Raw genomic sequence first — 21711 nt, forward strand, 5'->3', positions numbered from 1 at the left:
TGAGTCGTGAGTCAGTTTAACAGCAGAGGATCCGGATTCACATGAACAGATACAAAGATAGTGTGTCTGTTAATCTATAATCTATAATAGTCTCCATCTGTGTGTGTAGATCTGGTTTACTAACACTAACGGAACAGAGATGCTGCTCTGATAGAAGAGCTGACAGCAGGTTTGGCAGCAGGTTAGTGAAAGACATGCAGGGAGTGGAGTGGATTTATTTCTGCTGGCACTTTCTGTGCTGATGGAAACAAATACTCACTGAAGAAGAACCTGCAGAGACAGAGAGAGAGAAAGAGAGAGAAAGAGAGAGAAAGAGAGAGAGAGAGAGAGAGAGAGAGAGAGAGAGAGAGAGAGAGAGAGAGAGAGAGAGAGAGAGAGAGAGAGAGAGAGAGAGAGAGAGTAAGAGAGTTACGACAGGCGAGACCTCATAAAAACTCCATACAGTTCTGCAAAGGACCGACAGGTAAACACAAGACTGATGATCTACTCAAAATGCCGCGACTACTTTAACTCTGGTATGAAGTTATGAAAAGTCATATCTCATTTTTGGCTTGAGCGCCATTGGCAGGAGGACGTCCAAGCATGAACATTTTGAGAGTTGTGTGCTGCAGCATCTCCTTTAATTGCTTGCTTTTGGTTGATGTCAAACACTGAAGCAGCAGCTCTTTGCTTTTTGCAGACAATGCTCCAGGTAATTCTAAAGGTGCATAAATTTGTTAGTTAACAATGTGTCTGATATTGTGTTGGATGCATGTTGTGGTGGAAAATTAATGAATAAATTGTTGTTCTTTGTGTTTCTCTGTGCTTGTGTCAGACTGATAGGAACTGTTGCAGGTGCAGTTCTCCAAGGTCGTACACAGAAGGCTTTTAGATGGATGGATGGATAGATAGATACTTTAGTCATCCCCAACAGGGGAAATTCGGGTGTCCAGCAGCATACAGTGTGTGCCATTCACAACCAAGTGCTCTCAAAGTCAGGCAGTACTGTAAAAAACATCAACAAGGTAAAGTGAATACAATAATTTAAAAGCTACTATCAGTAGTATTAATAAAGTGCACATTAGCAAGATTCGTTGTTAAGTCTTATCACAGCCGGGATGAACGACCTCCTGAACCTCTCAGTCCTGCAGCGCATGGAGACGAATCGGTCACTGCGGCTGCTTTGCTGAGCGACCACAGTGTCATGCAGGGGTGACTACTGTTACCGAGGATGGACTTCATCATGCTCCTCATTCTGCTCTCCACCAGTTCTCCAACAGAGTCCACCCCCCTCCCCATCACTGATACACACTTCCTGACCAGTTTGTCGAGCCGGTTCCCCTCTCTTGCAGTCATGCAGTTCCCCCAGCACACAACAGCAAACAACAAAGCACTGGCAACAACTAACTGGTAAAAAAAAAGGTACAGCATCTCATTACAGACATCAAAAGATTTCAACTTCGTAAGAAAGAAGAGCCTGCTCTGTCCTTTTTTGTATGCTGCATTCGCATGCACCCACCAGTCCAGTTTATAGTCCAGGTGGACACCCAGATATTTATAAGTCTGGACCACCTCAACGGCCTCACCCTCAACTACCATTGGTAGATGATGTGCCTTCTGCTGCCCAAAGTCCACTATCATCTCCTTGGTTTTGGATGTGTTGAGGAGGAGTCCATTGCACCTGCTCCAGTGTGTGAAGTCCGAGATGGCCCACCTGTACTCCCCCTCGTCCTCACCTTTTACACAAGCGACCAAGTCAGTAGCGTTTTGTTTGATAAGAAGTAAGGTTTCCTGTATTCCCATAACTCCTTCTTTTACAGATCCTGTATTTTACTCATCAGTGATCTTTGTTAGACCACAGGATTTTACCTTTTTTGGAAGAAGCTTCCTGTCAATGTACCACACCTGTTTTCATTCTCTGATATATGCTGTTTGAGCTCACATTTCGGGGCAGACGACATCTGACTTCGACTGAGAGAAGTTTCATTCGTGGTCACTTGTTTTCTCCCTCTTTGCAAAAAGTGCTGATAATAAAACTTGACAAAAGACAATCATTTGTCTCTCCATGAATTTGTTTCATCTATCACGCTGACATCATAGCCTAAACAAGAAATTGCCATTACAATGTGCATTCTTGACTACAGTGAATGGAGAGAAGGGCATTAAATAACTTCATCTCTGTGTATTCTAGGGGTTTACCAGACTACAGGACAGCTGCACACCAGACAGCATGTTCATACTCAGATGTTTATTCAGAAGTTATAGATAAACTTATGGCACACTCTTTCAGAATAAAAGATCTGATGTAAGTCTTTAAGTTTCAGTTAATGAGTCGAGGTCAGCTTGGCTCTATTCCAGGCTGAATAAAGTCTCTTACAGATCAGTCAAAGTCTTATCTATGCATTAAGGGAAAAACAGACACTCCTCCTCCTCCTCTCATTCTCATCCAGCCCTTGTAGCAGCATTACTAACATCAGTCTCTCCTGTCTCTTTGTGGAGCTCTCTGCACTTTAACATCAGGTGTATTGTTATCACTCTCACAGGTGTGCTATGGTCAGTTAATGCTCCTTCCGTCTCAGTGATGAAGAGGAGGCAGATACAGCAGGTCTGAGTGTTTCTTCATCAGTCTGCCTGAGGGAGGGATAAAATAAAAGAGAAATCTGATGTTTTATGATCCTTCACTGAGACAGAGACAGAGACAGACGGTCAGTAAAATTGTATTTTGCACTGAAAACTAAAGAGCTGTTATCGTTCACTACAGGCTTGCAGTGTGATGGTTTATTGTTCTGATGTTTTACTGATGGTAGTGTTAAAGAGCTTCCTCATTAAATGTGGATAATTGATAATTAACTTCTTCTGATGCTCTGTGAAATGTCTGTGGGGACCCAGAAACAGAAGAAATATTCCAACCAAAGAAAGAAATCTTAAAAGTACTTCCTGGCTTTTTTTAAAGTCCCTATACTGCATACAGTGTTACCTTTACCAGGACCAAAGAGGTGATGAAGCTCAGTCCTTTGACGTTTGTCTTCAGATGCTTCTTTCAGGTCTAAAAACACTAAAATCTAGCGTCACGCCAAGAGGTAATAGGACGAGTCTAAGGGATATTTCTAAACAATATGAAGTACATTTTCAAAGTAGCTCAGTAATTAAGAATAACAATTAATCATCACATATCTGCTGTCTGCTGTTGACTGTTTCATTAGTCATTTGGTTGATAAAATGTCAGAGAAGACTGAAAAAAGTCAATCACAACTTAGTCAGACAAAGAGAAAACAAGATGAATCAGGACACAGCACATCAGGGAGGTATTTATTAGTCCATCGTTTTGAAACATTGCACCAATGAATGTTTATTTGACAGTCAGACAGTGTGCGGGAGTTTGCTGACAGTTTTCCAAATTCGTACAATATTAAGATTCACTTGTTGATTCCTCTCAGAGAGTTGTTCATTTAGTTGTTGTAAAGTGTATCTGATGGGCCCATAGGAGGTTCATGGAGAGCTATGGTGGATCTTCTGAACATTGTTGTGATTAACGCATCACTGCAACTCGATTTGTGGGAACTATTAGTGTACTATACTTTTTATATTCAATAATGTGTTGCAATTACAAAACATTAAAAGGATTTGTTACTCATTACTTTATGTCAAATAACCAACACTACATAAGATCAATCATCCAACGCAGCGGGGGCCAAAAAGAGTCCCTGAATCAATTTTAATCATCTAATCCCATGTAGATCCACAATGAGCAGAGCACTTTGCAGCATTTAGCCAATGACAGCAAGACGACTAACAACACCAAAGTTAAAATCCTCACTCCAATATCATTATTGATGTCTTAAGTATCTTACTGCATCATGTTGATGGTGTCATCTCTCTCAGTAAATATCTGTCAGATGATAGGGCTGTGAGTCCTCGCTCTCTGACTCAGGGACAGACTACTGTAACAGATGATCAAATCGGACCTACTGATACTTCAAAATAAAGTTTTTAAAACAAATATCTATTACAATAAAAATCTGTGCTTTGCTCACTTTTCTGATATACACTATCCTTTGCTCTGACTTTGATGATCACAGACTTTTAATCAGGTCATAATCCAGGCCAGCACTTTCTAATAATAACGTGAACCAGTGAGAAGCAGGTGTCTTACCTGAGGGGCGATATGTGAGGTCTCTTACAGATTAAAATGAACATTTGAAGGATCTAATGTTCAAACTGTGCTCAGCATGTTTGATATTAAATCTGCTCTGAGGGCTTCAGTTCACATGGAGCTGAGGAGGAGGGGTACAATTACAGAGGGAGCTCAACCTTGGCCTGGAAGTGACAGAGATACAGCTAGAGCTGACTCTGTGTTACAGTTACCAAGCTATAGTCAGAGCTGAATGTAGTTACAGTAACCAAACTACAGTCAGAGCTAAATGAGGAGGAATTGGACCATCATTAGCTGGGACCCCGGGATCTGAACCTGGCATCAGCTGGGAGGCGTTGGTTTTACAGGGCACCGACCAGTGTGCTGGGACCAGGGCCAGTCACTAATGTTTAAGTTTATGGGTAAGTTTACAGTTAAGCTAATGGTTCTCTCCTAGTTCTGTTTGGCCCTGGCTCTGTGGGGCCGTAGTTTTGTTTGGTCCTGGTTCTGTTCGGCCCTGGCTCTGTTTGGTCCTTGCTCTGTTTGGTCCTGGCTCAGGGCTCAAGTCTCAGGCTGTTGGCAGCAGATCTCCTTGCTCAGGATGGAGCTGGGTGCTGTATAATGTGCTTTATCCTCTCTAAGATGTATTAAAGGCTTATTTCAGTAAGACAGTGGAGCTCTTTAATTCAGAACCAGCCTCTCTAAGCCCTCCTCCATCTTTACTCTATAAACTGCTTCAGGCCTCAAGCCAGGCCTCCATTACTCTGATTGGCTTTAACCCGAGATCAATATTTACGGCTCTGAGCAGCTCAGCGGCGGAGGAATAAGCATTTCTCCTCTTTACTCTGACTCTGATTTGATTAAAGACACTGCAGCACAAACACCGGGAGCTCGCTGCTCACCAATCAGAAACACTGGAGGGATTGACGCTGGAGACTCAGAAACAAAAACTGTTCACACTTATCCCACAGAGTCACAAAGAGAGAAACTGTGAACCTTCATCTTTCACTCACAGAGTTAAAAAGCTGTACATTATCAAAAGTCCTCTTTTGTAACTCAGAGTATTGTGTGTTTGGATTAGGGTTAAAGGGGGTTGGGGTTATTTGTGCCATCATTTACAGTGGATCAGGTGGTTTGTGTAAGGGTAATAGGGGGTTAGACTTATGTGTGTCTGTATTTTACAGCAGATCAGACAGATGACAGATGACAGCACAGACCTGTAAAGGTTTCCACCAGTGAAGAACAGGTCAGATAGATGTGTTTACCTTACGAGTCTCTGTCACTGTGCTGGATCTCTTGCTCCAATTAAGAGTGAAACACCTTTTGAAAAACCGTATCACTCTCATTGCCAAGATATGTGCAATTCAATCTTGTTTTTTTTTTATTTTATGTTTTTGTATTTGCAGTTTTACACTGTTCATTCTCTGTGTGCTAACACCGTATGTTAGTAATGTGGGCTCCTGTGAAGAGTCGGAAACAGTCTGACTATCCAGGTTCCTGTAGTGACAGTCGGGGCACTGATATGTGGCCAGGTCAGCAATGACAAGATTTCACTTTGCTTTAGACTTTACAGATGAAGCACAACTATTTAAAGTTTAAAAAGCCTAGGACTTTCCATCATTATTGACGCAGGGTTAATATTTCTAAAGGGTTTCATCTTGGTGAAGAAGTTGAGTCAGGTCAGAGAAATGCAGCGGTCAGTACAGCTCATGTGGTGAGTGATGAATTAATCTCATGGTAGAAGTAATCAGAGGAAGAGGAGCAAGTGTCAAATCATATCATCATAAAGACAATAGGTATACTTTCAGTAAATACCACAGAACTGATTACTTGTTTCACTCCCTTCCTTTCTGCTTCAACAAAAAACATGACACTTCAAGGCCGACCCTATGATATTTGACATGAAAAAAATTATGGCAGTAACTTCCCTCTGTTTTATTAGAAACAGAGGTGGGTGACCGTTGACAGGTTTCCTCTCTTTAAAAACGTCAATATTCAGTATTGTTTAAAGTGACCAAACTCTGCTCTCCTGGATGATAGCCACATGGCTGTTTGACCCCCCGCCCCCTATCATCAGACATATCTGCTGTTCATCTACGTCACATCCTTCAGGCGTGTGACACACTGACCGACTGTTTCAGAGACAAACAGATTACAGAGACTGTCCAGGATGTGATTCTGTAATAAGCTTACAGAGTTTAACCTGAGATAATCTGCTGCTCGGAGGACTGCTCTGCTCTCCCACAGTGATTCACACTGTAACACTAAACATACACAATGTGGGATAAGATACACTTGACTTCACCACAGGGCACCTTGATATCACTCCAAAACACTTTAACATCACTACAGGACACTGTGGCATCAAAACAGGAACTGTGACATCCCTACAGGACACTCTAACATCCCTGCAGGATACTGTGACATACCTACAGGAAATTCTGACATCCCTACAGGACACTCTGACATCACAACAGAACACTGTGACATCACTACAGGACACCCTGAAATCACTATAGGACACCCTGAAATCACTACAGGACACTGATGCTACAGGACACCCTGAAATCACTACAGGATACAATGACAACACATTTATGTTCATAGATACCCCATCTTCTCAATAATTCACACTCTAACCCATATAAGGACTTTCTTTTCTTGATATGGCCCCCTCTGTCTCGTCCTCTGTTCTTACAACAGCAGCTATGATACTTTTTAATGTCAACTGTAAAATGTACATTTCTATATTTATTTCCTTATTAAACAAAGACGAACACAGAGTTATTAAACACTGACACGCAGACCTCCTCAATGAATCTTTTTTTTTACACCTGCTGAACTTAAAGAGATATGCTGAGTTGTCTCTGGATGGAGACAGAGAGTTTTTCTGCAGCAAAGATCTGCAGCCTCCTGCACTGATTCATTATCTAAAGTGTTTCTGCTGCAGACTGAGAGATGGGGATGCCCAAATGCATGATGGGAAAGAGTGCTGATGGGGATATTCTGGGGATGCTGGTAAATGAAGATGTGATGAGACTGATTCAGACTGCTGACAGCTCTGTCCTGGTTTACTTTGATAAATCAGTAACAGACTATTAAAAATGTAAGGGTCAGATTATTATCCTCACATTATTCACCCTCAGCAGCAGGGTTACCCTCTGATCATCACTCATTGGTTCAATATCAGTCTGTAGAGGCTGAATTTATTTTGAATGTCAAAATGATTCCGTTATTTCTGTGAATCCTAAACAGATCACTGACAATGTCTGCTGTTGTTTTTGTTATTTAAAGTTGCGCGTATGATGGTTATAAACTGTGTTATGAAGTCAACAGAAGTCCTTTAAATACAGGAGCGATACTACAGGGTGTGCAGGTGTTCTGTGTACCTGTTGATGACTCACTGTGTGTTCTCTGTGATGATTCAGGAGGAGCAGGAGGAAGCAGCTAACTAATCTGATCAGCTGTGTGATGTAGTTAAATCCTATTTTGATTGAACCCTCAAAGTTAATTGTTGTTAGAGTGAGAGTGGAAAAACTTGTCACCTGTTTGTTGTTGGTTCACTGTTCTGAAGCCTTTTGGTTGTCACTATCTGTGGTTTAGAAGTGACCGTATTTGGATGAAAGGGGGACTTTAGAAAAGATTCTAATTGATTTACACATCAACATTTATAAAAACATCATGAGAACAGTGATAGTCTGATCTTTACCTCATCCCTCTCCATCTCTCTGTGAATGAGCAGTTTGAAGTCCTCCTTGTTGGAGAGAGACAGCCGGGAAACACAGGAAGTGACATCATGCAGACATGTTGCACATACAGAATGAACATGTGATGAACATGTGAAAATGTGTTTTAGTTCAAACAGAAGGATGTTCATCAGGTAACAGACACGTTTGTTGAGTGGACACATCCTGAAACAGTCATCTCTAACTTTATCTTCATCATGGAAACGAAGAGGAAGGGGAGGTCATCAGCTGACTAAAGAACAAGTGTGTTCACTTTAACATGGACTGATGTGTGTTTCAGAGTTAACCACAAGATAAGCTGTCCTCCTCTCTCATTACAGCTGATTCTCAACCTGTGACTCCTCATCCTCATCGTCTACACAGCAAGTGATGTTTACAGGCATCACAAGTGATCATCTGCTGACTCAGCACTATACAAGGCCGGAGAGAAAGCTGAGTCATCCACAGGAAAAGGTCAGACAGACCTATGCCCATGTACATGTGCAGAAGCCTACGTAAGTAGTCTGCCGTGCACCTCCCCGAAAATGTAATAACATGTCGAAACAACGCAGAAATCGAGCCCTGTGATTGGTCCACTTTGTAGCATCTTACCGATTATCCCCAAACACTTCCCTAATCCTTTGCCTACACTAATTAATTTAATCTCCTCTGACGTCTCCTCTCTTTACTGCTTGGCAATAATTGCAGCATCAACTGTTGCTCAACATTGATGAGCTCCATCTCCAACATAATTCTCTCAGGTTAAGTCCCCATGGTATCCTCTTTACAACAAGAAGACAACGTAGTGGGCTGAGAACTGCCGACTTGTCTAGCATAGAAATCGCAATACACTACTCTTAGGTGGAGTATTGCAGAGCACCACGGACACTCCAACCCACAAGTATGTAGTGTTCAGGACAAGGATGGAGTCATTGCAGAAGTATTAACCAGGCTTTAAAGAGAAAGGGAGCAAGCAGGAACCGCTTGTGTTGAAACCAACTATGAAGTCCCCAAAACTGCAGTTCCTCCAGTGTCCACTACAGCAGGGCTCCAGAGTGCGACCAAAATTTTTTCTAGGTTGCGCTGGTGCACCTGATGCTGCCCGGTGAAAATATAGATTTCTTTCGCAAGCCATCATCTCTCTGCTCTCCTGTGACCGAACTCACATTCATGGTAGGATCATATCATGGTCTAAACCAATAAGAGACAGAGCTCGGGTGGGAGAACGGAAGAAGAACGCGGCGAGACAAGGGAAAATGAAGAGAGGTTGAAATATTGAAAGTGTTTTCATTAAGAAAACAGACCGTGCTGTTACAGCCAGCCCTGCTCTTGTAATTCTATCCATCCCCACTCCTGAGATTCCATCAAGCCATGGCACTGAGCCCTCGGTCCCTGGTAAAATGCCAAACCCTGGTCCTTCGGCGATAACATCAGACTTGGAACCAGAGGAGACAACCAAGTCTGAGCTAGAGCCTGGCCCCGAGACTCAAATTAAAAAGCCCAAATTGTATTCTTCCAGACAGGACTGGTTGAAAGAATTTCCCTGGCTAAGGTACGACAAAGGAAGGAACGCAATGCACTGTGTTTACTGTCAGGAGTGGCAGGTAATAGTGCATTCGTAAGCGGGTCAACCACATTTCGTATTGAAACTTTAAATGTTTTATTTTACTTGACATGTTTTAGTTTGAAATGTTAAATTTCAGCTCAGTGAAGCACTTTAAACATTGTATTTGTCTTTTTATACATAATTGTGCATCAAATACAGAGCATTTTTCGACACCTTCTTTTTGTTTAAAAATCATTCTCATTATATGGAAGTTACAGAGAGCGATAAAAAGGTGACTTTATGGTGTTAAAGGCGACGCAATAAAAAATTGGGTGCACCTAAATTTTGTGCCGGTGCACCTAAAAAAAAGTTAGGCACACCAGTGCAACAAATGCAAAAAGTTAGTCTGGAGCCCTGCACTACAGGCTATCTCCTAAAGTGAGCCAGTTCCCATAGAGCCCCATGTTAAATGTCAAACTTCACAGCAGCAGTTCAGTCCCTGATCTTAAACTCTGCGCCGTGTTTTTGGTGATGGAGCCTTTTGGAGTTTTGTTAAAGGTGACATATTATGCTCTTTTTCATCAAAATATATTGGTCTAAGAGGTCCCAAAACTTGTCTTTAAAGTTTAATGCTCAAAAAACACGTGTGACGTATGAAAAACACGGAAAACTGAAACGGCTCGTTTCAGCACACATTTACAGAAAGGTGGAGAAATCAAAACAGGGGCAGAATGGATTTTTTTCATTTTCGGGGGGTTTGTAGACATTCCAGGGAAACATATTTCAGGAAGAGAACCATTAAAAAGTCAATTTTGCATATGTCACCTTTAAACTCTGGGCCGTGTTTTTGGTGATGGAGCCTTTTGGAGTTTTGTTAATGTGAATATCCAACAATTAATCTACCTGCGCGCTTTATTTGACCATCTAAGAAGTCTCACCCTCAGCCACACTAACATTACTTTATCGATATCTTTACCTGGCTTGCTGTCTTGTTCAGCATGATACAAACTGGATGATGTGCTGGCCAGTGCACAGGAGGATTACTGATTACTGTTGGCTTTAAGGATCAGAAGAGGAAAGTTATTTTGAGTCATGGACTCATCAGTCATCAGCTGCTCTCTCACCGGTAATTTGTGTGAGTGAGTGGCAAGTAGCAGGATCCAACAGCTCTCTGAGTTTCTTTATTTGGATAAATAAACTCTGGTCAGATCCCACAGACAGAGCCTTAATCTATGCTGTAACATGATGGTTATCTTGCTTACTCACTAGCTAATGAATTAGCTGCATACACAGGCAGTTCAGCTGTGATAGCTTAGTGTTAGAGTTAGGGTTGATGTTAATCTGTTTTATGTTTGTTCTGTTTTAAGATGTTAATCTGTTGAATGCTGTTTATTCTGTCTGATGACGTTAATCTGATTCATGCTGTTGATGCCGTCTGATGATGTTAATCTTTTTCATATTTGTTCTGTTTTATGATGCTGTTTACTTCACTGAACGTCTCTCCTCTCTTCTGATGTGAAACTTTTTATTCTTCTCAAAAAAATCCCTGAGGGCAAGTGAACGCAGCTCTGTGATGTCTCTCTGGTTTTTATGGTCTCAGTTTGTCCTCAGGAGGTGAGCACACCTGAGTGGAGCTGCAGGTAAAATGATGGAGAGGAGATAAAGTAATGTTTTATTTCTGAAGTCTTTATGGTTATTGTTTTGTTAGCAGCTCTCAGCTCAAACAGTGAAACGTGGGGAAAATCTGAAAATGGTGATGAATCAGACCGCAACAGCCGATGTATGAAGAGCTAAAATATCGCATCAATATGTCTAAATGAGTTTATTAACAAACTATCTTATTTAAGCACTGTAGAGCTAAAGTGAAACTACAACTGTGGTGTGATGGTCAAACTTACTGACATTTGTCAAAAATACTAAAAACAAGGTCATGGAAACTGTGTTAGTCTGCAATTAAGGATATTCTGTTATCCTTTATAAATCTATTTAAACATTTCTGTCTGCACACTTCAACATGAACTCATTTGAACTGAGAGAGAGACAGGGACACAGAGAGAGAGAGAGAGAGAGAGAGAGAGAGAGAGAGAGAGAGAGAGAGAGAGAGAGAGAGAGAGAGAGAGAGAGAGAGAGAGAGACAGAGAGAGAGAGAGAGAGAGACAGAGAGAGAGAGAGAGAGAGAGAGAGAGAGAGAGAGAGAGAGAGAGAGCACAGATTATCGTCCCAATCGTGCAATGTCTATAGCTGTGTGATTTCAGGCGAGGTTGGAAACATCAGCAACATGATGAAACATTTGTTCACGCAGCATAGCATTAAATATCAGGAGTGCCGTGTGTTTGACACTCTAGGCCGCCGGTTTTTCAGTTTAAAGACCTTCAGCTGAAGTCAAATGGGGTCGTGTTTAGGGATGCACCGATCCTGATTTTTAGGTCCCGATACCGATATCAATACCTGGGCTTTGGTATCTGCCGATACCAATACTAGCCGATCCGATCCCAGTATTGATTTAACAATCTCTATTCCTTAATGTGAGGATAGAATCATGTTATGGCAACTTCAGGCTTTTCTGACTTTGTAAACCAAAATAAAGTAAACCTTTTTAAACTGACAGTATCATTATTCAATAGATTACAATTGTGTACCAGCAGTCTGGTGAGTTAATCTTCATAACCAATAGATACTGTAAACACAGAAAAGCATAGAACTGAGATGAATAGATCTGCCATATGGATTGGCACTATATCGGCCCCTTGTCACTGATATCCAATCTAGCTGATATCCGATACCAGGATTGGATCGTGTTAACTGTATTCACAAGAAGAGACCTCTGTGAATGCTCCCTTCTTATCGTAGCTTATCGTTCAATACAATGACAAAGTATACCTATACCTCTTTAATGGGCGTTTACGAGAGTGGTTTCAATAGCTGTTGTAACTACTACATCCAAGGACGTGGGCTCACCTGCAGACTTTAACATTTAAAATCAGATAAAAACAGAGACGTATACAAAATACAAAATGTAAAAGTTTGCTTTTATACTCTGGTGTAAAACCAGAGTATGAACACAGAGCTGCATATCATCAGGTAAAGGTGTGATTTTCTGAAATGTCACTCCTTCAGTATGATTGTCTCAGACCAGTGATGGTGGGACAAAGTCGTCCCGAGCTGTGCTGCAATCAAAGGTAATAACAGAGACCTTACATCCGAGAGACTGCATCACTGTGAGCTGACAGAGCAGACAGGGCGTGAGAGCACTCTGTGTGTATGTATGTGTATGTGAAGTGCCTGCGGTGTGTTTACCTCCCGTGCTTCCACAGAGTTGTAACTTGATGTGAAATCACACCCTAGGACACCAATTTTATGCTGTCTGGGAATCGATATGGAAGTACAAAGGTGAGATGACGGCTGAGATGTGTGACTGCACTGTTACAGACTTGTAAAATGTAAAGCTCTAACATTTTATGCTAACTGCTCATACAGTATTTTCTTATGTGACTGTTATGTTTGATAAACTCAATGCTGTCTGCTCTGATTGAACCCTGTCAGATTTTTTGAATGTGTTTCTGTCAGCTCAACATCCTCCAGAACATTCATCAAGCCTGTTATCCTGCCCACACACCCACACACCCACACACCCCCCCCCACACACACACAGACACACACACACACCGAACACACACATTTAAATCCTGTCTTTGTCCTCAGCTCCTCCTGTGTATCAGTCAGACGTCAGCTCACAGTCAGCTTCCTGTGATTCAGTCCAACCAAACTCCCTCGCTCCCTCGCAGATTAATACTACAGACCGATTAAAGAGTATTACTAGTGTTCATTACAACCATTTATTATTAATTTTATTATTATTGTTATTATTTATTCCACAAGATTAAGAAAAAAACCCTCAGAGGTGAGATGCTGGAAAATCAAACAGGTTTTGACACTAGTTTGAGTTTGAACACATCCCAAAGATTGAGTTATTTAATCATGTTTCTGTCATTTATCAGTGCTCAGCCTCTGTTCTTTCCTCCTCTAGGTGTCCTGGCTCTATCCTTTATAAACCTGTCTATAGTATTAGCGAAGTCACCCATGGGTCACTGAGGAGGTGTTATGAAGCCCATAGATGGAGGTCGCCATATTGGAATGCTGACTCCAACTTACTTCCTGCTAATCTAGTAACACCCGAAGAGGTGGAGTGGAGGATTTTGCCAAGCCACTTGGCTAACCGCTGAAACACACCTGTAGCGGCTATTTGACTTGGTCAACTCACAAAACTTAAATGTCCAGTCAAGTATGCAGTCTTTTTGTGGTTTATTGTACAACAAAAAGCTTCTCTCAAACAAAAGGTAGCGTCTTGCATTCAAATCTCCTGGTAAAAAAAAAACATTCACCATCCCCGGTGTCCACCCCTCCTATCTTACCTGACCATTTATATAGACGTCACCCGGTGCAAAACTATCAACCTATAAAAGTGAGTAACCAAATATACTGATACCCCTTTGGCATCAAAGTTAATTACCTTAAATTAAATAATAATAAATAAATCAATTGATTAAAGTAAAAATAATCAAATAAACGAAACAATGTAAATAGCTCCAACATTACCCACCTGCAAGTAAAAGAGGCCAAGCCCCTGATCAGGGGCACCATGTAAGCCAAGACCCTGGGGGATGGTGGGTCAGTTTGAGCGGAGGGAATTGGGGTCACTCCTTTCCTTCACTCTATCACTCTATCGTTCTACCACTCATCGCTCCATCACTCCATCACTGTCACCTCAGTGTAACTCAGACTCTATAAAATATGGGCATAGTATCCGTGACGTCACCCATCTGTTACTGAAGCGCTGTTTTGAGGCCAATCGGTGGTGGCCATATTGCTGTTGTCGAGCGATTGTGAGCTGAGTTTGAGCCTCTGAGACAACAGCTACAGTGTTCCCACCTGTCAATCAAGTCAGCTGTGCCTCTCATTGGAAGACTTGTAATCTAAGTATCTTTAAAATGTCCGCGTTAGAAAAAAATTTACCCCCGGAAAAGTGTGTGCCGATCGAGAAATGAGCTATCCTGAATACACTTGTCTTTTGTACCAGGCTGTAAACATGTTTATTTCTGCTGTAAAGATCAGCTTTTTTGAATTGGTGTGTATGTGGTTTCCGGTACTTCCGGAGCCAGCTTCAAGTGGATCCTTGATGACTGGATATTTTTAGACCTGAGGTTGCTACTTGGTGTAACTCCTAAAAAATAAAGAAAACAGGGGCCTGACATGAACCAGCACACAGGACACATAATCTAAACTCAGCCTGTATGATAGATGATGTCATATATATGCCTATGTATGATATATATGTATAATTCACAGACATTATCTGCAGGTGGACGTTCATACTTAACTCCCTAGGTTTTATGATTCACTGGGCCACAGAGAAAATCAGCTCAGTATGGAGTTATACCGCCACCTGCTGGCTGAAGGTTAACAGTGCTGAGGGCGCTCACTTTGAATTAAACTTAATTCACATGATCATACAGCAGTATGAGATAAGATAAGATATACTTTTTTTCAGACTCATAGGTCCATAACAGCACAAGACTAATATAAAAGACTAAAAATAAGTCAATTACATGTCCAGCAAGAAATAAAGAGATCATATGACAACAGTTTACACATTCATTTTGATCGGAGCATAAAAAGGCATTGGTTCCAATGTTTCCAGAAGCAAGACAAATACCTTGTGTCACTTAATGTGGGCTGAGTGAGCTCCCTTAAAATTTCATTTTCTGAATCAGCTAAGCGACACATTTATACATCAAATTTCTCAGTGCAGCATGAAATGTAGGGATATTGTTTGATACAAACATAAAACTTGCACTGGTCCATCCATCTTGATAGTTTCAGGAAAATTCGATATGCATCATTATATGCTACCCAAAGCTTTTTCATTTTAGCTTTACTGTAACAGCACCACAGATGGGCAGTATAAAGAGGTGTACAATAAGCTCTTAAAAGCTCTGATTTAACATTATCTGGGCACATTGGAAACTTACGTGCCAGCATATTAGCCTGTGCACAAAGTTTACAGCACTGTCGCTGCAGATCATCATCATCACATAAATCATTTCTGATAATGTGCCCAAGATATTTGACTTTGTCCACTACACTAAGCACTTGATCAGAGATACAGAAAGAAGGAAAGTTTTGCTTCTGTTCACCCTTGGCTTTCACAAGCATTATAACACTCATTCTACTGCATGAATTTAACTGATCATACACCACATGATCACCTGTGTTAGTGATGATTAATCAGGACTAATTCCTCATCACTGCAGGTTTAATCTGTGAGCTGCGAGAAAAACGTGTGATTTGCCTTTAGAATAGAAGTGTTTAACATGTATGAATATAAGCAGACATCACATGTTATCGATGGTTGAGTAGATACGTGTATTATATTCCAAAGTAGCGTGTATTTTTTGCATCAAAGCCGCTGTTGAAAAAATGCTGCGGTCTAGAACCGATACTCGCTACTGATTGGTTGATGTGCTGCTTAGTGAAACAGAGCTGACTGGTTCCCATCATGCTCTGCGGCTCAGGATCTTATATGCGATCGACCTAGGTTAATTATCTGCTAAATGTAATTTCTATGGTTGCAGATACAGTGTAGTAGTGTAGCATGAGACGGTATTAGAGTTACTTGTGTCGAATATGTAGCACCTTGAGTCACATGGAGTATGAGTCCGGCCTGATTTATATACTGTGCCCTCACACAGAATTTTTTGGTTGGTCCGATGGTGGTGAGATTTCAATTGATTGCTACAGTGAGTTACAGAACCTCTACGTTTCTTCTCTCCCCTCCCTCACCGCCGACCTTGACCAGCTTTTTCTTCATTCACAACCTGAATCTTCGGGATATACAACAGTGCTATGTTGATTGACAATCCACTATTGAACCTGAGTAACTTTTTTTTCTTTTGGGTGTAAAAATATTTTCTAAAACAATAAAATCATCTTTCGATCAATACTTCAGATCAGCTTGTTCATATATTAATTTAGTGGTTGTGGAAGAGGAATCCCTTCATGGTGATCAAAACCCCTCTGATTTCTGTCATTGTCCTGCTCACCCTGTCAGGGCTGATCCACTTAAACAACTTAATCACCATACATTATCTCTAACATATTCACCTTTACCTGAGAACTCAACTCACAACTCAACTTTATTTATATAGCACCTTTCATACATATAAACATGCAGCCCAAAGTGTTTCACAGAATAACAGAGAGACAGAAAACAACAGCAATGGTAAAATTATAAAAGGCATGATTGTAAATAAAATACTTAAAAATAAAAATCAATACAGTAAGATTAATAAAATAAGTAAAAGTGGAAAGAAAAGTTTAAAATAAGGTAGCGCGTTAACAAGATCAGGTGAATACAAGAAATAAATAGATGAATACATAATTAACTTAGATGAATATATGCTAAAGAAATGATTCAAATAATAATGGTTAAAATATTCATAAAAATAATAAAAATAATAATGCAGTCCAGGCCTAAAAATAAATTACTCCAAATTAAAAGCTAGAATAAAAAGGTAAGTCTTAAGTTTACTTTTAAAAACACCCAGAGAGCTCGCCGTCTTAATGTCCAGAGGCAGAGTTCCAAAGCTTAGGGGCGTAAAAACAGAAAGCTCTCTGGCCGGCGCTTGTGTGAGACACACGAGGAACATTTAAAAGGGAAGCATTCGAGGACCTCAGTGATCGGGCTGGGACATAGAATGAAAGGAGATCAGTGATGTATGGAGGAGCTAGGCTGTTGAGAGCTTTAAAAACAAGAGAACTTTAAAATCAATTCTAAAAGAAACAGGGAGCCAGTGCAGAGTTTTAAGAAGAGGGGTTATGTGATCAGAACATAACTACACACTTACCTGAAACACAGCAGCTGATGACGTCAATTTGTACACTTCAATAATTTGTGCCATAAAATGATGGAGGTGGATGAGTTTATTAGAAGAATTTAAACTGTAAAAATTAAGCATTTAACACTCGTCTGAAACACAACACACAAACATACTCTCTCTTCTTGAGGAAGAAGTCCCTCTCAACAGATCACAGACTGAACTCAGAGAACCTGAATGTTTTTTTCCTTCTTTTATTTAACAAATGATTACAGACATGTAATAAATGTGAAGCTATGTGTGTTTATGTGTGTGTGTCTTCTGGTTTCACAGCAGGCCCAGTTTGTACTCCACCATCATGTGAGGCTCTCCCATCATCTCGCTCTGAGTTTGGTCTGTGGGAAAACAAGAGACAGAGTCAGGGGTCAGAGGTCTCATACATAAACACACATACAGTTTAACAAATAGGTGTCAGTCATGATGAGGGGGGCGGAGCTTCTTACCATTAAGGATGTCCTCAAAGCCGATGACGTCGTCACTTCCTTTGAGGGTGTCCAGAGCGAGATTAGAGCTCTGTAAGAACGGCAGCCTCTGGATCTGAGGGGGGCAGGGAAACATCAGAACATTAATACAGATGAGACAGTGGAGAACTTGCATGTTATCAGCTTTGGTTCAAGGAAGTGTGAACCCACCTGTCGGGCTGCTCTGTACTCCATCTGCAGTTTGAGCGGAGCGTGAAGACCCTGAATGTTCCGGAGAGTCGACAGGTTCATCTTATCCTGATTCAGCTGGAACTACATGCACACGCGGAAACGCAAACACATGAAGGTGAGTGTTATGATCACATTGTGTGAAGCAGCAGACCTCAGTCACTCTCAGTCATGTGATCACACCTGCTCTGATCAGGTTAGTGACTCAGGTGTTCTGACCACACTCTCAGTTGAGGCTGAGGGAAGGTAAATCTGTGCTGAGGGATCACCTGAGGTCCCAGACTGAGACTCTAACTGATTTCTTAAATGATTATTTATTATATAATCTAAGAAGAGGGGCCCACACATGTTCATAGCATCCTGAGGAGTGGGCTGATCACTCCATACAGGATCATTCATGACCTCTCACTGCTCACTGTACTCACATTTTTCTCCGACAGCTCCAGGGGATGACTCGGGAGGAGCTCATTTTTAACACTGCTGAAACTGCAGAACGGAAACAAAGAAAAACAAATGGCTATAAATCAACGTCATAAACTTTAGGTTCAACAGGAGGAACAATTTAAAGACAAAGATTAGAACTAATGATATGTATCACAACTCACACAGTAACATCACTCAGATATTCAGCAGGAGGTTGTTATGTAACATGTCCTTTTACTACCAGTTATGTGGCAAACAGCCTTCTGAAGAGTACTCACCAAACAGAAAATCTGCCCACATTTGGTACTCAGCAGTGTTAATTTCCCTCCCTGTCTATTTTTTAAAATTCAATTTTAATGTTTTTATTATGTTTAATTTAAATGTATCTGAACTGTGGATGCTTCACTTACGACAAGGTGAATAAGTTCTTTAGGATTCTATTAAAGGCAAATAAATTCCGAGTTTGCTTCCCTTACTGCACCAAAAAAAAGGACCAAGCCCAGAGTTCAAAACCGAGAACTGAAGTGAAATGTTTTTTTACCGTTACACCCCTAATATTTTGGGTTTTTCAATATCATTACTGAATGACTTGGCACTATGTCTCTGTCTTCCCGGGTCACTGTTTATGATTCACACTGACAAACTATTCTGTCAATCTCACGTCTGCATCGCACTGTTTTTTGTGTTTTTTTTAATAACCTGGTGCAATTTTATCTGTGCACTTACCTCACTATCTATTCATCAGATATAAGTGTACATAGTGTGTATATATATATGTAATATTTGCAATATTTTATTTTATTCTATTCAATTTTTATTTTGTCATTACTATGTTTATTGTTATTATATTTTTAACTATGTAAGTACATTGTTGCATTCCCCTGTCCCGTTTTGTAAGCTGCTGTAACAAAATAATTTCCCCCAATAGGGGAACAAATAAAGTATATCTTATGTTATATCTTAAATATGGATAATGTTAGTGTGAGGAGTCTCACCCTGATCTCAGAGAGTCCTGCAGGCCGTAAGTTCCATGAGGGCACAGACCTGCCACAGGAACACTGTCCTTCAGCTGAGAACGTAAACCTCTGCTGTTCTGTTAATACAAAACATGTTTAATGTTAATACACAGATAAAAATATTTGATTTGATGTCGTTATTTCCAACATGTAAAAATAAGATAGATGAAAACAACATACAAGTAAAAAAGAAGAAATAGTTAAACAAAAAAATCTATCAGTTCCATTAGCAAGCACTGAAACATTTTACTTTACATGTGCAAAAAGGAGTAGGAAGAAGTTAAAACGTATCTAATCCTACCCCTTTATTCACTATTTTCTGGTCTTATCCTAGTGCACTCCCAAAAAACAAGTCTTCATAACCATCTTCATACTTACACCTACAATAAAAAGCAAACCCCCTCATGATTCTCAACACATATTTTCCTCCTTGTACCTCATGAAAATTACTTTTTTATACCTCTTCTTGAACTGGATTACGTTCTGACATTGCTGTAGCTCCATATTGAGACTGTTCCACAGTTTTACTCCACAGATTGAAATACAAAAGCTTTTCCTTGTCCGAACACTCACCATCTTTATAATTAAAACCTTTAGTTAATATTAATAGCAACAGTAATAATAATAATAATAACAATAATAATAATAATAATGATGATGATGATGACCACCTCCCTGTTCTGTCAATAAGACAGTATATTCAACATATATTTCTATAATAGTAATATAAGCGGGCTGTAGTTGAGCTTCAGAGCGTCAGAGACTGAGAATGAATGTGTGTGTTCCGGTCTGTTCACCTGAAGCTTCAAAGTTGCTCATTTATTTCAGCACAAAAAGGGGAAGGGCTTCATATGGCTTCATCAAATAATCCCATCACTAACATTTAAACATCTAAAACAGGAGGATAACATATCATAACTGAGAGGATGACACACAGCTAACGCTCAGAGCTACATGCTAGCATTAGCTCCAGTGACTAATCAAATTCACAGTCAGCGGATAAAAGAGATCAAACAGACCGGGAACATAAGGACCGAGTCAAATATAAACATATCTACATATATACAAATGAAAGAACATTAACGTGAGAAGGACTGTTTAAGTAATAACCAAACATTAAAACTGAACCTCACCATTTTGATTCCGTTTCTTCCACTTTCTGTTGCAGACTACTTGACTTCCGGTTTAGGCGCGTTTTCATGACGTTATTTCCGGTGTTCCATCGAAAAATTCTACCTATCCACATGTGCCATCGAGCGACTCTTCGTATATCTGCGCATGCCCAGAGCTACAATCCTTGGCGCATTATTGTTAATGTGGTGTGTAGTTTTCCTCCTGAGATCTCAAACTGTAGCATGGGATCGAAACATACTTCCATTTTTCTTAATCAATGAGTAGAGGTAATAAAAAAAACTTGATCTGTTATGGCAGCACTTCTGAAAGGAGAAACTGATAACCTCTGCTGTCCATTCGCAGTACGGTAGCATTTTTCGACAAAGCAGCAAATCTTGAGACAACACCGACAACACCGGTACAGGCCACCGTGTATAGATCGCTGTGTGAAAGAACTCGTTACGTGAATCCGTTTTCAGTGATTGAGTTTCTCTGTATTTTAGTGACCTGTTATTTAATTTCACTAACATATGATTTCACTCGTGTTTTTATATAATTTTGTTACATATTCCTCAATTGTGGTACAGGGGGTATAGCTCAGTGGTAGAGCATTTGACTGCAGATCAAGAGGTCCCCGGTTCAAATCCGGGTGCCCCCTCTTTTCCACCACAAAATAGCACGAATCTCCATCAAACTTTATACTGTATACACAAATAGGCGGTCGTCATGAATTTCCCTGTTGTGGGACCATTAAAGGAGTATCTAATCGTATCTTATCTTATAGAAAACAGCATGTACATAGACAACGCATTTAACTTTTAAATGATATGTTAGTCAACCTCTTAAAATAATAAATGAGATGTAAAACAATTAATCCAGCAGAGATGATACATTTTTTTATACACAGCTTCACATTCTATTAACATGTTTGTAAACCCTGAAAATGTCACAGGTAGTCTGTTAACAAATATTTTATTTAACCTTTATTTATCCAGGTTGGGCCCATTGAGATCAAAGATCTCTTTTCCAAGGGAGACCTGGCCAAGACAGTCAGCAGCAAAAAACACAAGTTACAGACATAGACACACAGAGAACCGAAGTACACTTTACAAGTATGTTTGTTGCAGAAAGGGCTGCTACCTAGGAGGCAGTTGTAATAAGATACACTAAAACAACGACATTCTAAAGATTCA

The 21711-nt window shown here is 40.4% G+C and overlaps 1 protein-coding gene and 1 non-coding gene across 2 annotated transcripts; one reads left to right on the forward strand and one right to left on the reverse strand.

The window, feature by feature from the left end:
* Positions 1-17490: 17490 nt before the first annotated feature.
* pomp (proteasome maturation protein) lies at positions 17491-20660 on the reverse strand. Its single transcript, XM_034706419.1, has 6 exons — positions 20539-20660; positions 19385-19482; positions 18392-18452; positions 17949-18050; positions 17760-17853; positions 17491-17651 (listed from the first exon to the last, which is right to left on the reverse strand). The coding sequence occupies exons 1-6, from the start codon at positions 20539-20541 to the stop codon at positions 17584-17586; spliced, it is 426 nt and encodes a 141-aa protein (XP_034562310.1). The 5' UTR covers positions 20542-20660; the 3' UTR covers positions 17491-17583.
* Positions 20661-21104: 444 nt separating this feature from the next.
* trnac-gca lies at positions 21105-21176 on the forward strand. Its single transcript has one exon. It is a non-coding gene; the product is annotated as a tRNA-Cys (tRNA).
* Positions 21177-21711: the final 535 nt, after the last annotated feature.

This window comes from Notolabrus celidotus, chromosome 17 (assembly GCF_009762535.1).
Source record: "Notolabrus celidotus isolate fNotCel1 chromosome 17, fNotCel1.pri, whole genome shotgun sequence".
NCBI classification, from domain to species: Eukaryota; Metazoa; Chordata; class Actinopteri; order Labriformes; family Labridae; genus Notolabrus; species Notolabrus celidotus.